At 42.3% G+C, this 16,051-nt stretch overlaps 1 protein-coding gene across 2 annotated transcripts in view; it reads left to right on the plus strand.

Moving 5' to 3' along the window:
• Positions 1-7,699, plus strand: part of BDKRB2 (bradykinin receptor B2) — a 55,987-nt gene extending 48,288 nt beyond the window's left edge. For both annotated transcript variants that reach the window (XM_090033965.1, XM_090033966.1), the window contains one exon: positions 4,339-7,699. In XM_090033965.1, coding sequence (XP_089890091.1) covers positions 4,345-5,487 — 1,143 coding nt within the window. In that variant the 5' untranslated portion in view covers positions 4,339-4,344 and the 3' untranslated portion in view covers positions 5,488-7,699. The remainder of the gene's footprint in view (positions 1-4,338) is intronic.
• The last annotated feature ends 8,352 nt before the right edge of the window (positions 7,700-16,051 follow it).

Genomic DNA, 16,051 nt, shown 5'->3' on the forward strand with positions numbered 1-16,051 from the left:
AGTTAAGGATTTCTGTTTTACTGAGGGATTTGCCCACCCTGCGTTGGATAGAGAAAGTGATCTGATCATGGTTGCTGTCACCAAGCTTGCCCTTGATCCTCAGATCACTCACCAGATCATATCCTTTGGCCAAAATCAGATCCAGCAGTGCTTCTCCTCTAGTTGGCCCATAGACCTCTTGCATCAGGTACAGGTTGTCAATGCAGGCAAAAAAGTTACATGACTGGTCAGACTTGGCCATGTGCTCTTCCCACAAGATGTCTGGGAGGTTGAAGTCTCCCATGATGATCATACACCATTGCAGAAAAATGATAAAAGCACAAAAATACCAAATGACCAGTGGGAAAACTTTTCACAGAATGACCACTCCCTTTCTGACCTCAGTTCTTGTACTCAAGGGAAATCTACAAAAACCCTTCATAAACAAGGCCTGGGAACAATTCATAACTTTACTGGACATTAACAACCAGGGACTAAATACAGACAATGGTTTTAGTGCTTAGTACAATTTACCTGCTCTTTACTAACTTCTGTGTCCTCCACAGGTAACAACACCCCTCTTTCCTTTAGAACAGTCTTATTCATAATTGGATTATCTAGTTCAATTGCCCTTCATTTGCTTTTCAGAAGTTTTCTGAAAACTTCTTTGCCCACCATTTTTACAGCCGCCTTCTATGTCTTTAAATGACCATTTTCATTTATAAAATGGAGTTAAATAACAGTAATGATTAACTTATCTGTAGGCTTAGCATGATTCAATTTTTACTGATAAACAATTGATACATGGCAACTTCACCTCACATTCACAGACTGACAGAAAAAGATGTTTCCATTGGTAATAATCATAATTTATAGAAAGGAAACTGTAACACGGAACCATTATCCCTGGTATTGGACAGTGAAGAAAGAAAGCTGGAGAGACAGAGGTCAGAGAGGTTAAAGAGGAAAAATGATTGAGGTAATGACTCATCAATTAAGCAATTAGCTGCTCATTCACAGGCGCCTGAAATGGGTTGAAGGGAGCTAACAGGCTTACAAACAAATCTCTATCCAAAGGCCAGAAGCAGGAGGTGGGAAGGGGAAGAGTATTGCAAACTCCAGCTGGAAGGCAGTAGGGTCCTGGTGAGGCCAGCTAAGCAGCGGGGCAGAGGGTGACTACTGCCTCTCCCCATGCCCCCAGAGCTCTGGGAATGCTGCTCCCCTCCTCTTCTCATGTCTGCCTGTCTAGGTTTTTCCTGATGAATGAACAGAATGATTTAAAGCAGGTATGATTTATTGATTTATGGATATTTACTTCTTATATTTTGACATGTGATTGTATAAAGCTTTCAACAGTATACTGTCATTACTAAATTGTCTAACCTCCACACATTCAATTTCAGGCAATCCTGAAAAATTAAATCAATAAAATTGAAACAAATGCTTAAAAATAAATATCAATTTTATCAGGTACTTATGTGGTGATTAGCTTAGGCTGTCTCTGCTTCTTTCCCAGATGTGAAGAAGGGCATGTGTGCCCAAAAGCTTGTCTAACATCTCCCCCAACTATTCAATGAAACATATTGCCAGAAAAACCTTGCTGATCAAATCAATAGTCATGATGAATTTCATCAGCCAAGGATTTAAAGCAATGTGTATGGTCTCCATTGTAACAGGTTTTACCTTACCAGAACACAAAATGAAGGTATAACCAGCAGAGAAGAAACTTATAGAGCATTGCATCGGCTATCTATGTGCAGTAAATGTAATGCAAGTGATATGCTTCATTGTCCAAGTACTGCCTTTCTAAATCTCTCCTTTCTACAATAATGCAAAAGAGATGAGATGTGGAAGAAGTATCCTAGGCCATGTACCATCCAATGCTTGTTGCTGGATGTAGTTTGTCTGTTAGCCATACTGCTGATGAAGAGGCATAGGGAATTGCCAAACCAATGTTTTAAGCTTTCTTTGACTATTCCAAGATGACACAGAGAAGGCTGAATTATTTGATGCCCTCTTTGTTTCAGTGTTCTCAAAATTAACTGGCACTGAGTGCTAAGACTTTTATTGCATGCTGTGCGGTTGGACACATACATGTGTTTAAAAGCCATTCATCTGTGATTCAGAGAATGGTCAAAAAGGTTGTGGCACTGTTTAGCAATTTCCTGTGCCTGGCCATCGTCAATGTAGCTAGCAAAAGAACAATATCCAGACACAGACTATTGGTTTTACAATAAAAAAGCAGTTTGGAGTGAAGAGGTTGTAGCTTAACATAAATGTAGCAAGAAGGTGCAAGTATGAGTCAGAAAAAGGAAAGAACAATTTGAACATTATGTTTATGTGCATGAATTAAAAGTACTGAAGTTAGCAAGGCTACTTGGGAAACATGGTGGAGGCAGACTATACAAGAGGATAACTTAAGAAAGGCATATACAGTACCACCATTAAAAAGGGTTTAAAATAATAACACAGAGAATTTTAGTATAGTTGTGTCAACATCATAACATGCAGAGATACTAGAAGAAATGATTAAGCAATCACTTTATTAACACGGAGGATAAGGTGATGAGAAACAGCCAGTCTGGACATATGAAAAACATATTTTGTCCCACTAATCTGATTGTATTTTTAAACACGTTATTTGGCCCAGTGGATGGGAAGAAGCCATAATGTGATAAATTGATTTTAGTTAGATTGTTGACATTTTGTCACCCATGACATTTTGATAAGCAAAATAGAGAAAAACAGTCTAGATAAAATCAGTCAAGTGTATGACTGATTGAAAATTTGCCTTCAAAGAATAGCTGTTAAGAGTTCACTGTCTGGTAGGTGACCATTTGCTGGAGGAGTGGAATCTGCAGCGATGGTGTTGCTCAAAATGACTGATGCTATAATCCTGAGGCCTTAACATTATATCTGCCTGCAGGAAAGGAGCTCTCTAAACCCCTCTATATTAGTCTATAAACTGTTTGGATAAAAACTAAGACAACAAGTAACAAAAATTCAGAGTGCATCTCTTTAGGAAAGAAGGGGAACTCTTGGTATATTGTACATGTTCTAATTATGCCAGTTTAAGGATGGGGTGGGGGGACATTGTTTGTTTTTGAATTATGATAAAAAAAATTCACATCAGTCAAAATCCAAGTGTACCCATCTGGAAAGCTGAAAACACTTCATACCTGTGGGAGGAGTCCAGCACAACCCCACAGCTCTCCTAGAGGTGCAGGCCCCCAGATGTGCATGCTGGATGAGAGGAGGCTGCTGCTGCTGGCAAGTGTGAGGAGTTGTCCTTTGAACAGTTTGAGGTGAAGTTTCCCAGAAACCTCTGCACCAATCTCCTTGAAATGTGGCAGGCTTCATGCCCTCAGAATGGGCTACCATCCCTGCAATGTTCATCCAAATCAGGCAAAAAATGACAAAGTTTTAGATATTTTTATGATTCCCCATTATAGTCTATGGGCAAAACAAGAAAACAGTTTCAACAAAATGAAATGGGACAGTGCTTTGAAATGAAACAAAATGACAAAACAAAACATTGTTCCTTCAAAACTGTGAAATGGACATCGAAACAAAATGGTGGTGTGTCACACAGCCCTGATATATGTATCTGATATGCAGAGGTGACCCAAACAGGGTGCAGGGCCTGGGGCAAATCAGCCCATGTGAGGTCCTGCCCCTGCTCTGATCCTGGATCCGAAGAAGCTGCCGTCACCATTGGCGATGGGGGAGGGGGGGCGGGGGCGGTAATCAAGCAGCTGCGTCTGGAGCTGCTGCCCTGCCCAGTTCTGCCGCCACTCTGCCCAGCTCCACGTTGCTGCTGCTCTGTGGAGCCCCCCAAAGCATGGGGCCCAGGGTGGCTGCCCTGATTCATCCCACATGCCACAATTTAACACCCACATACTCTACAATTTGGAAGAATGTGCAGTCAGTCCCATGAGAGATTATGGCTAATTGTATAGAAAGATAAACAAGCAAAGCAGCATCCCACTCAAAGGATCAAAACTGGTCTAGCTGAGAACTAGCTTTAAGGGTCATAAATGATCTATTCCAGCTTCACTTATCCTGTGTCATAGCCCCCTTTCATTATAGCCCATGTCTCCTGTTATTAGATCTGTCTTTAGCTACCTAAACTCCACTCACCTGGATATGTACCTGTGTTTATCATCACAAAGTTTCTGCTAATTTAAGGGTTCTGTGAGGGGACAAATCACATGCTATATAATGAAATGTCAGTCTCCAAGCATCTCTTTTAACAGCGCACAAGGAGTGGTAGCAGAGACATTTTTACTTCTTTACTGATTGAGTCTTTAGCAGCGGTGTGCTGCATACAGTGACCTTGTTTCATCTTTTATTTTCCAGCCCGGGATGATCTACTTTACAGAAGAAAATGTTACAGCCCTTCCCAGTGTTGTGACCACTTGGAAGTTGGGACCCAGCCAGTCTGATTTGTACAACACTTCAGAAAACAACAGCAACTCCACCTGCACTAATGTAGGAGTATGGAACTGGCTTTTCACTTTTCAGCCCATTTTCCTTTGGATCATTTTTATGTTGGGAGTGATGGAAAATGGCTTTGTCCTCAGTGTTTTTTGTTTCCACAAAAGTCGCTGCACAGTGGCTGAAGTGTACTTGGCAAACCTGGCAGCTGCTGACCTACTATTGTCATGTAGCTTATCTTTTTGGGCCATTAATATCATGAATAAGTTTGAATGGCCTTTTGGCACTTTCTTATGTAAAGTTGTCAATGCAATCACCTATGCAAACTTTTACGTTAGTATTTATTTTTTGACAATGGTAAGTATCGATCGCTACCTGGCCCTAGTGAAAACGATGTCCTTTGGACGCATGCGGCGGAGTTCCTGTGCCAAATGGAATAGTTTTTTGATCTGGCTATCTGCCTTGCTCATGTGTTCACCCACACTGGTGTTCAGAAAAGTAGGTTATTTGAAAGATCACAACATCACAGCCTGCTATCTTGAATATCCATCCAAGGACTGGTTAGTTGCAACAAACTGTTTGCTGAACATTGTGGGCTTTTTGATCCCACTCATAGTGATTACTTTTTGTACCGTTCAAATCATCAAAGCCTTACGAAAAAATGAACTACAAAAACTCAAGGAAATCCAGACAGAGAAGAGAGCCACCATCTTGGTCCTTCTTGTTCTTTTATTGTTTATCATTTGCTGGCTTCCTTTCCAGATTAGCACAATAATTGACACACTATTTCGATTAAAGGCCATTACTGATTGCCTTTTTGAAGAGGTCAATGATATTCTGTCCCAGATATCTACATATATTGCTTTTAGCAACAGTTGCCTTAACCCATTACTGTATGTCATTGTAGGCAAGCATTTCAGGAAGAAGTCCAGAGAATTGTACAAAGGCTTATTCATTAGGAAATGCAACAGATCAGAGTCTGTGCAGATGGAAAGTTCCTTGGATACTTTAAGAACTTCAATTTCAGTAGAAAGCTCAAGAAAGAAGTATGCTGTGTCCATAACACAATAGCACAGTTTGCTTATTTCAATGTCACTAGAAAATCTCATAAAACAGTGTTTAAGTTGCTATTCATATCCACCTTTTATGGCACCCCATTGTGAACATTGTGGCATCTGTGCTGATTCCTGAAAGTTTGGACGTATGATAAATTCCAGGTAGGCATCTGCTTCTACTCTTGATGGACAACATTTCTCACAAATAAATTACATTTCCTGGCATATATATATTTCCATGGCTGTACTATATTTGATACACTGTCATTTGAAATTTCTATATTAACTAATGAAGATAAGTGACTTTGGTTTACAGTTTCTATATGCAGTCTTATTATAATAGCTACTATCAGTATTAAATAGTTAACCATGCTCTTTGTACATTTGAAACAACGCATTTTGAACAAACAGAACATTTCCAGATGAGTTGATGAAGAATGCAAGATCCTGTAGAACCATCATTTAAATCAATTTTTAAGAGCCTAATTCCCAGAATTTCTTCCAGTTTTGATCAATAATCAAAAATTGTGCTTTTTATAATTCAGCGTTTTTCCTTTTTTGTAATTTCTCTGACACTACTGCAGTGGAATGCAATGTAAATCCATATCTATAGATTATGGTTCATTAAAGAATATGTACCTCAAGAAAAATAAAGATAAAGATAATTCAGACTTCCCAAAGAGCAGGTCATTTCTACACCTTTGCAACATGTTACATTCACTGGAGTTATACCTGAGTAACTGAGAGCACCATGTGTTTGAATGGGCAGTTTAGAATGTAAACTCATCAGATGTAAAGACTTGGCTCATACATTTGCCTGTGAAGTAGGTAGCCATGTTAGCCTGAAGTCAGGCATAAGGTTAACCTCTAAAGGTTCCTACAGACATCCAGGGAGCCTGTTCTGATGTGCTGGAAATGCAGTGTGTCAGAGCAGACTCGATAAATCAACTCTGCTGGAGCATGGAAATTGATGCTCTTTGGCCGCCCCATGGCTTAGGGCATTTTTACACCTGCTCTGAGATGTGGTGCTGGGCACTTTAATTAGTGAGCTGTGTTAATTAAAAGCACCCATATGTCAGAGTCCCCGTGCACCCCTACACTGAAAAAATGGTGGGGAGCGCTTTGAACTAAAGCTCATTGAACATATTTTATTTCAAAGCACCCTGCTGACATTTTTTTCAGTGCAGAGATACATGGGAATGCTGATACATGTGACACATGGGCACTTTTTAATTAGCACAGCTGCTAATTAAAGCACTCAGTGCTGCATCCCAGAGCATGTGTAGAAATGTCCTAAGGTGCCACCCTGCCCTACCTTCCTCTCATCTGTGAAGTGTAATTAATGTGTGTGGTGCTATATAATTATGATAAATAAAAATATACTTTTGATATGCATGATGTGGTTTCACAAAAAGAGAAGACACAGCAAAAGTAATTAAGAAAAATGAGTGAAATGAAGCCTTAAACATCTAATTGAATATAGCATATGCTTTGTATATACGTGAATGGGCTCTTTATCTTGCATTTTAGCTATGTTTTCACTGTCCCTACTGCTATGAGTTTGCCCGTTCTCGCTCAAGCTAAGCTAACTACAAAAGCATGCTGGAGATGTACTGAGGAATTTGTTTAGCAGCACAGAAGAACTGTATTAACAGCTGCTGGGATGTGCTGACTTCAGGTGAAGACTATGCCCCTTGGTGGTCCAGCCATCTCAGAAAAGAAATATCATACTCACTTTAAGGGTTATTGTGTGTGGATAGGATTCCACCAATACTTTAATTATCACTCTAGTTACTTTGAAGTAAAGATGGGCTCCTCGTGAGGCTCAGACAGTTAGGTTTTTACCTCTTGGAACCTAGTTCAAAACCAGACTTGGAGTCTAATCGAAAGTCAAATGGAGTCAGCAAAAGTCTTTCCACTGATTCCTTCTATTTGCTAAGAATCACAGCTATTAGATCACATGTTAAAACGGAGTTTGTTAAAATAGTCTGTTACAAAACAGCAAGCTACCATTTTGGCAGCTTTTGCTCATGAGAGACAAGACTAGAACAGCAGTCCTTATGGGAAAGACCATATTTGTTACTGAGAAGAAAATACCAAATAATTTGGAAACATTCAGGCAGGTATCATTAATTTAAAGTGTATAAATGTATATAAGCTATAGTTACAATATTTTGTCATAAACTGTACATTTGTAATACAAAATAAAAGATTGCATTTTGAATACAGTACAAGTGTGCATAGGTGTTTCTGTGGCATGGGTCAATTTAATCAAAATACTCTGCTGAAGCCATCACCATCTTGGAGACTGAAGCATACAGTGAAAGGTGACTTAAAATATTGAAGGGAAATTAACTCTTACTTTTATTCCCTCATCCAAACCCCAATCCTGCAAAGTGCAGCGCATTCTCCATTCTGGTTGAACTCAGAATTCACATGAAATCAAATGGGAATATTCAGAATCTTTCTGCTGGTTTTCTCTGCCTCCCACTGGCTCACGCCCATATGTAACAGTAAATATTATTTACTCATTTGTAGACTCAGTCTTCCTCCCATGGAAATCAAGAGGCACATGGAAAGCATCACCAGATTGTCCCTGAATTTAGAATGTAAGAATGTGAATGAGAAAGGTAGTAACCTTGAGATGTTGCATGGAAACATGAAATATACACTGGATACAAGAACTTCAAGATGGTTGATGATGACTTGCGGGTTATGGGCCTGAGGCACAGGCAGGGTGCCACGGTTGTGCATAGTGTTCAAGAAAGGAGGTAGTGAGGAGGGCTTAGCAGAATATCAAGAGCTCTGCTTTTGCCATGTTAAGCTTGAGCTAAATAGTTAGTCATCTGGGGAAAATGCGAGAGAGGCTGAGGTTTCATTTGAACACAATAAGACATTTCTAAAATATTGAGGTAACTCTGCAAGTTATCCTTATAAAGGTGGAAGTGGATTTTTTTGTTTGCAGGAGAGTTACCCAGAGATAAGGTCCAGAGAGGGAGGAGAAGGGTTTGAAGTTGTAGAAGCCAAGGAGCAACAAGATTTCAAAGAGAACTGTGTGGCCAGCTGTATCAATGGCAGCTGACAGATTAAGGAAGATGAAGTAATACTGGTTCAGAGAGCTGGCTAATGAAAGGCTAGTTAGAAGTTTTGCCCACAGCAATTTCAGTTGTGTGCAAGAGGTTGAAGCCAGGCTGGAAAGAACACAGGATAGAAATGAAAGAGAAAAATTCTGGACAGAAATTGCATACAGCTTGTTCAGTGAGCTTAGACGTGAAAGGAACAAGGAACAGTGGAAGGCAATTGAAGAGGTAAGTAGGTTCAAGGGTTGATTTAAGCTGGAAAAGAGCAAGACACATTTGTGTCATGAGGGGAGAAACCTAGAGAACAATAAGGCGGTGTGATGGGGTCCATCCCTGGGCCTGTCTAACATAGGCCTGACCCTCTGTCTCTGGGCTACCTGCCCACCCTTCTTATCTGCCATGCCTTGATGGAACAATAATTATGATGTCACTCAAATGGGAGGCTGCCCATTTACTACTCTGATGCTATGGGTTGCTATCCACCACTCCAAACCACCCTTACATGGTGGCCCACGCCTCACAGATGGTATATAAATGTTGACCTGAACCCTAGGGTGCTGGGTCTGCTCGCTCCCTGTCACCACGCCCCCTGGCGCTGCGCCCTCCAGTACAGGGGTCTGCCCATCCTCTCTCACTGTGCCTCTTGGCGCTGGGGTCTGCCCCCCATCTCTGCACCATCTGTCGCTACATCCCCTGGCACTGGGGCTTGATCACCGCCTGTCTCTGCACCCCCCAGTGCTGGGATCTGATCACCCCTTTTTGCTGCGCTCCCCAGTGCTGGGGCTTTCCCCAGTAGTGTGCCCCAATGTGGTCTCCTTCTCCCCCAATAGTCTGAGCCCAGTCCACTGGCTAAAACAGCAACAAAACCATGAGCCTCTGGGCTATAACATAATACAAGTCCTACAAGCCACACTCTGGCTCCTTAAAAACCCCAAACTGCTCCTTGAGTATTGAGTACTTCCCAGCTTTGGGTACTTGTAGACTCCTGGAGCCTCATTAGCCACAGCAACAGTCTGGCCAGCAGCCACAGCATTCATGAGTAGTTTTGCCATACAGGAGCTCTCTTCCCCTGGCCACTTGCCAGAGACCTTCTCCTGCCAGCCTCGGCCCTGGGTTTATATGTACCCAGAGGCCTTACCCTTTCCTGTCAGCTGACCAGGTGGTTGGGCTATTAATCCCTACCCTCCTGGTGCTTGGTGTTCCTATAGACTCAGGTTTTAAAGGGGCAGCCCTGCCTCCTAGTAACAGGGCTAGGGTTCCCTGTTACAGGGGGGAAGAAAATCAACATAGGGTGATTGAAGCTACATGAACAAGTGAAAGCATTATTGAAAGACAGAAAATAAGGCATTTCTATATCTGTTAGAATGAGAAAAGAGAAGAGAGTTGTGAGAATGGAAGGGATAAAGAGAAGTGAGCTGAGAATTTTCCCTAAGAAAAAAATCAGCAAAATGTAATCTCTCTTCTCCAAGACAGAACTGGAAACAGGAGGACAGGAGGGTTTGAAAACTGAGACAATGGTGGCAAAGAGGAAGCCAGGAGGGTGGACATTAAATTTAATGGAGGTAAAGTAGTAGAGTTTTTTAGCTGGAAGATGGCAGATTTGCAGAAATGGCAGATTTGCAATAAGAAAAATCAACCTGCAGGATATTTGAGACAGAAATATCAAAAAAAATCAGAAATGGAAGATGTGGATGTTGGGGGTGAACCAAGGCTGAGGGTCAATAGGTTGGCTACTATGGAGGGAGAAGGGAAAAGTCACAGATTAAGGAGAATAAGGAATGGATTGAATCAACAACTATATACCACATTTACCCAAATCCAAGACTGCCCTGAATTTAAGATGACCCCCAGTAATTAGATTCTATACATGGAACATTTTTTTTTTCTATGTATAGAATCTGATTATTGGAGGGTCAGGGCCAGAACTAGAGCCACTGCAGCTATATGCCTCCCATCACCTTCTATTCAGTTCCAGGATGAGAGGCTTTTTTGCCCCATGTTAAATGGGGGGGGAAATCTCATTTTAGAACACAGTAAATATGATAAGCAGAAAGGAATATGGAATGGGCTAAGAACAGACAGTTAATAGGACCATTAGTCAAGGAAAAGCTGAGACAAGACATGAGATGGTACTAATGTTTGACCATGAGATTGTACTGACAGTACTAATTGACTATGAACCAGTGATGCTTAGAAAGGGGAACTCAGAAAAACGTCTACAATGCAATTACACCGTAGCATGTCTAGCCATTCCCAAACTAGCTTTGATATTGCCAGCATGGAATGACAGAATGACATGGAACTGTCTTACCAAGGATGCTCAGTACTTACTCAAGTGGCCAACCAATGCTGTCTTTGTGGAGTAACTTGTGATGAAGTCCCTGCCTCTGTAGCTTTACTACTACTGATACCAAGCTAGCTAGCTTAAAAATAGCTTGGGTATACCTATTTAGAAGTGTGAACACAGTACAGATACAGATAGATGTACCCAGAGACAGAGCAAGAATTAATGAAAATCAAACCAAGCATATAACATTTTTGCATGGGAAAGCTAAACCAGGATGCAGATCAAATGAAATCATGAGGCAAGGGAACATGTAGCTAAGGTGTCAGATTGACTTCAGCTTCACCATATATTTCCTCTGTGGATACGTCAACAGTTGTCCGTGCATGCAGATCATCTGCACAGGATCTGCTTTTGGTGTCCACTCTCGAGGAGCTACAGCTATTCAAATCAGTGTCTGTGAACAGCTGATATCTGTCCAATGGTGGGCTTTCCCCCAAAAGTCCTGCCCCTATCTGTGGTAGAGGCTTGTCTCTATTGGTCTAGGTGTTGTCAAACTCTGGAGCTCATCACTTGTCCAAGCTGCTTTTTTTCCATTTCTTCCTTTCTGACTATCTTCTACACCAAGACAACTTTAACACCTCAGTTAACAAGCTGAAGTCCACCGTGACATCTTGATGACCCGTCCTACATGTCCACGATCTCACCTGTCATGATTTGCTGTTCTGGGAGAAAATAGAATGCTGGGGTGTGTGGGTCTTGACGCTTTGGCTTTTGCAATTTGTCTTAGTGTAGTGAGGGCTCCACCAACCCCTAAACCCTCGCCTGTTCCACCGGGTGGTAATTGAATTGTCTCTGCAATCTGCCTTTGAGCAGTTAAAAAAAAAATGCTCCTTGGGTCTCTAGGTCTGGCCACTCAGTATCCCCGATGGGTCTGGTTGTACCTCGCCCAGCTGGCACCTGGCACAGACCTGCCAGTAATCCTAGCCTGTCCTTTTTCTGGCTTATTGTCCTGATAGTTGTAAAGGCACTATCCAGGGTGACTTTCCTCTCACCCTAAAGAAAAGGAAAAAAAAAAAACCACTGGCACTTCTGCCCTTATAGTCCCAACTTTGTGGTACCCTTTTTCTTCAGCCCTGCTATTAGGGTCTTTACAGTACCTTCTAACTGCCTCACCGCAGTTACTGTTTCTCTCCAGGAGTTTCCCTCAGGGCTTTCTCCCCTGGCAGCTCCCTCCACCGAGTTGCTTCCCTTAAGTCTGGTCTCTCTTGCTTGCTCACCGCCTCCGGCTCTCCCTGCCATCTTGCTGCCTGAGTCAGTCTCTTCCGGTTTCCTGTGTCCCTCCTTTGCCTGCCCCATGTCTCCTTTTATCCTGGAGTTCCAGCTGACTCCCCCTCCCCTCCTGAAACACCAGGTGAAGAAGGAGCCCTACATACAGAGTTCTTTGCAATACAGGTGGGGCCATTTTACTTCTGTGGGGCTCTTCTCTCTCCTCACAACATCCACTATGGCTTTCATCCTTTTGCTCCCAACCTTTACCCATACTGTGGTCTCTCATTTGAGCCTTCACACCCAAACTTTCTGATGCTACAGTCCATCATCTCAATTGGCCCGTTATCTCTGTTGTCTTCCATGGCATCCTGGGTTTGGCAGTGTGTTCTCTTAACCTTGGCATCGGACAAAGGTTACTTGTACCTTCCCAAGCCATGTGTCCTATCTTTCCACATTGAAAACAGATGATTGTTGATTTTCTCCCATCCCGTGGTTCTTTATAATATGTTTCTCGTGTTATAGGGTTAACTTCTCCTTTTGGGCAACTTTCCCTGTTGTTTTCTCCTTGACCACTGTTGAAGTTTTCTGCTATTCACAGAGCTTCTGTGGAAGGTTTCGGGTGATGGCATTGCACCCACCACTGTGTATTTTCATCCAGATCCAATAAGAACTGTTCTAATAAGATCTGGTCACACAGGTCCACTCTGGAAACCTCCTGCAGCTTCAAACACTTCTCTAGTAGATCAGTCAAATTTTGAAGTAAAATCTGCTGGAATTTATCTTCTTTTTTCTTTCTCATCTGAAACGCCTGTCTGTACCTCTCAGGATTAATGTCCAATTGGTACATAATCTCCTTTTTAACCTTGTCATAATTGTCTCAGCCACCTGTGGAGGGTTTGGGATTGAGAGTGTGGTCGGGGTTAGAAAGGTAGGAAAGGCTTACTGACTTAACAAAAACACAACTACATGTAGTAACAAGACAAACGATAGCAATTCGTGTCGGCAACTTATCGGCTGTCCCCTCTGATGCCTGATACACAGCAAGTTCTTCTTTCTGCAAAGTTCAGCGAAGTCAGACATCCTTGATCAGCGCTGTCCGAGGGGTACCAGGAAGGACCTTGGAATGCAGTTCTTGGGCTCCTCAGGGTCCACCGGCTTACTGATCTAGGCAACAGCTAACTAATCCTTTTTACAGAGCTGCATCTTCCTTCTGAATGGTTTCCAGATACTCCAGCTAATTTATAGCTTCTGAAGGACACTGATAACGTACGACCACTCAGATTCTTTTTACTTCAACTGTCCTTAGCAGTACAAGTTTTGCATTCTTTTGATGAGGTAATTTTAACTGTGCCACAGGGTTTTACTACTTCTAGGCTTTGCTAAATTTACTAGGCCGTACTTTTATACAAGGCTTTACTACATCTTAAACTTGAATTTGGCTTTTAACAACAACACATAGCTTAATATCTAAATAAATACAGAAAAACACTTGGTCTAATCTTCATAGAGCCTTCAGCAAGCACCTTTATCACACAGGCATGCCTTTCAGCCATCTCACTCTACTCCTTGCTTGCTGAAGCACTATGATAGCTACAATTGATATGCTAAAGCTACATGCCCTACATCAGGAAATGGGGAGGGATCTATAAATTTAACTTGCATAGCAGGAACACATTTACGACAACAACGGTTGAAACTCTATTTAGCGGATGCCGCTAGGGCAATGCAGAATACTATGATGCTCAAGATGGTTAGCCATGTAGTTGAGGTGACACTTGGTGTCAGATTACATCATACTATTTACATGGCTCGGGCACGTTGACAGCCAGACTGATGATTCGCCCACCCTCTCGAGCAAGGAGAGCTAACCAAGTGCCTTGCCAAGCCTTTGCCTCAAGGCTTTGCAGCTTATTTTTCACTTTATTCTAGTTTTCTAACTGTGGCATGTCTACATCCGATACCTATGAAGTGGGTATCGTAAAGTTGAGAGATATAGTATCAGTGGAAATTTCTGGGTATTTTAGGGCAATAGTACAGTTACTTAATTACAGTAGAGCAACAACTCTACTTTTAGCTCTTAAGCAACACAAATTGCACAAAGTTCAGGTGGTACCATTTTCATGCAGCAAACAACCTGGTCTTTCTCAACAAACACGTTGCCTTATTGTTACATATGACATATTAGGTAACTTGTATAGGCAGGTTATGTTAGGTGGACTGAGAGGCTAGCCTCTCATAGGGTCTGTAATCTAATTAAGGTGCTACTAATTTGAACTAAGGGGGACTGTGCTACATATCGAGGGCCATCGGGGGTAACTGTTTCTTATATGGGGCAATGCAGATTCTAGTCTCAAAGCTTCCTCCTCCTAGCTCTGTGCTTAGCAAATAAGCAGTAGTCTAGTTTCCCTCTTGTACCCCCTGCGCCAGAAATGAACATTTTCTTTTATCACAGCCTTCCCAGGTGGTAATCTCGGTACTTTGATAGGGGTATCTCTCATTACATGTTGCAGGCTCTAAGCTAGGGGGCTAGTCTCTATTTTTAACATTGTTTATTACTTGGGAAAAATGCATATTCAATGATAACTGAACTTGCACACAAGCAGTACTCCAAGTTTAATTTTTGTCTGCTTTAAAAGCAGTGTCTACTATGACCTGGGCAAGATGGGCTGTCTCTAATCCTACATCAGTTAGCAATTCATCAGTATGCTCTAACGTTTTTCCTTTGAGCATGCTTCCCCTACTGAGCAGCCCTACTGCCTGTCAGAGATTGGCTAATCCTTCAGTGTTTTTCTGGGATTTATCTAAGGTCTATACATTCATAGCTGAGTTCAGTCTGTCTCAAAGATAACCTGGAGTATCTATTTGTCTGCGGGACTTAAGTGCACTTATGGAATGGAAAATGACTGGCCATTCCCATCTAAGCATCTCTTCAGCTACCCGGGCTCCTGCTGAACAGTTTGGAAAAGTAGCTCAGACATACCATTGTTCTGGTCTGAACAACACTCAGGCAGTGAACAATGAAGCATTTAGGAGGGTTGGGATTTTAACTTGGATCCTCCACCAGGGTGTGGAGTTATACACAGGCGGTGTCGGGGCCTTCTGTCGGGGAACAACCAGAAATAGTAGTGAACACTCCGTTTTCTCACAGATCACACTTATCTTTCCTTCTTTGGGAGCCTGTAACCATGCTTCACCTCCCAGAGACCGAAAGAGCTCTCACTGTTGCTCATGGGGTCAATGCTGTATCAGGTTAATGAAACGGCATTGTCCTGGCAGAATCATAGCACTGATTTGCTTTAGGAACTCCACTGGTATAAAAGAATGAGGATAAGTGGTGGAGACTTGCAGATACAGCCTCCTTCTGGTTGTAGTAAAGTGGGTACCATTTCACCATGCTTCTGTATAGGTATGATTCACAAACTATGTAATAACTTCGTTTTAACCTGTAATGCACTCTCTCTCACCTTGTGGGCTTCACACCACCACTGGAGAGTGTTGTCAGCCATAGGGATGGTAGGGGGCAGATTCTCTTATAAACACAATGGCTCGAGAGACTGAACAGATGCAGAATGCACTACTGGGGACACAAACTCAGGGGCATTGAGCTCAATGGGTTTCCCTCAGGAAGTATGTAACAGTAAACTCTCAAACGAGCACAGCTACAACAATTACCTCCCCTCTCACAGTTAGTCATTCCAGCCTTCAGGTAGGGAATGAACTCAAGATAATAACTGGTGCCACAGGTGCACTGACAGGTACTACTTTGCCAGTCAACTATCCTGTTTCTTCTACTCAGAGACCAGGACTTCACTTGCTCCAGGGTGGCAGGTTTCTTCCAGTATGGATACTGCAGCTGGACTACGTGAAGGTCATCTGAATGCGTTTCTGGGGGATGCTCTTCGGGGTCAGGCCACTCTTTGAGGTCTTCAGGAGCAAGTTCATTA

The sequence above is a fragment of the Crocodylus siamensis genome, chromosome 2 (assembly GCF_052110815.1).
Source record: "Crocodylus siamensis isolate JL-2025a chromosome 2, ASM5211081v1, whole genome shotgun sequence".
NCBI classification, from domain to species: Eukaryota; Metazoa; Chordata; order Crocodylia; family Crocodylidae; genus Crocodylus; species Crocodylus siamensis.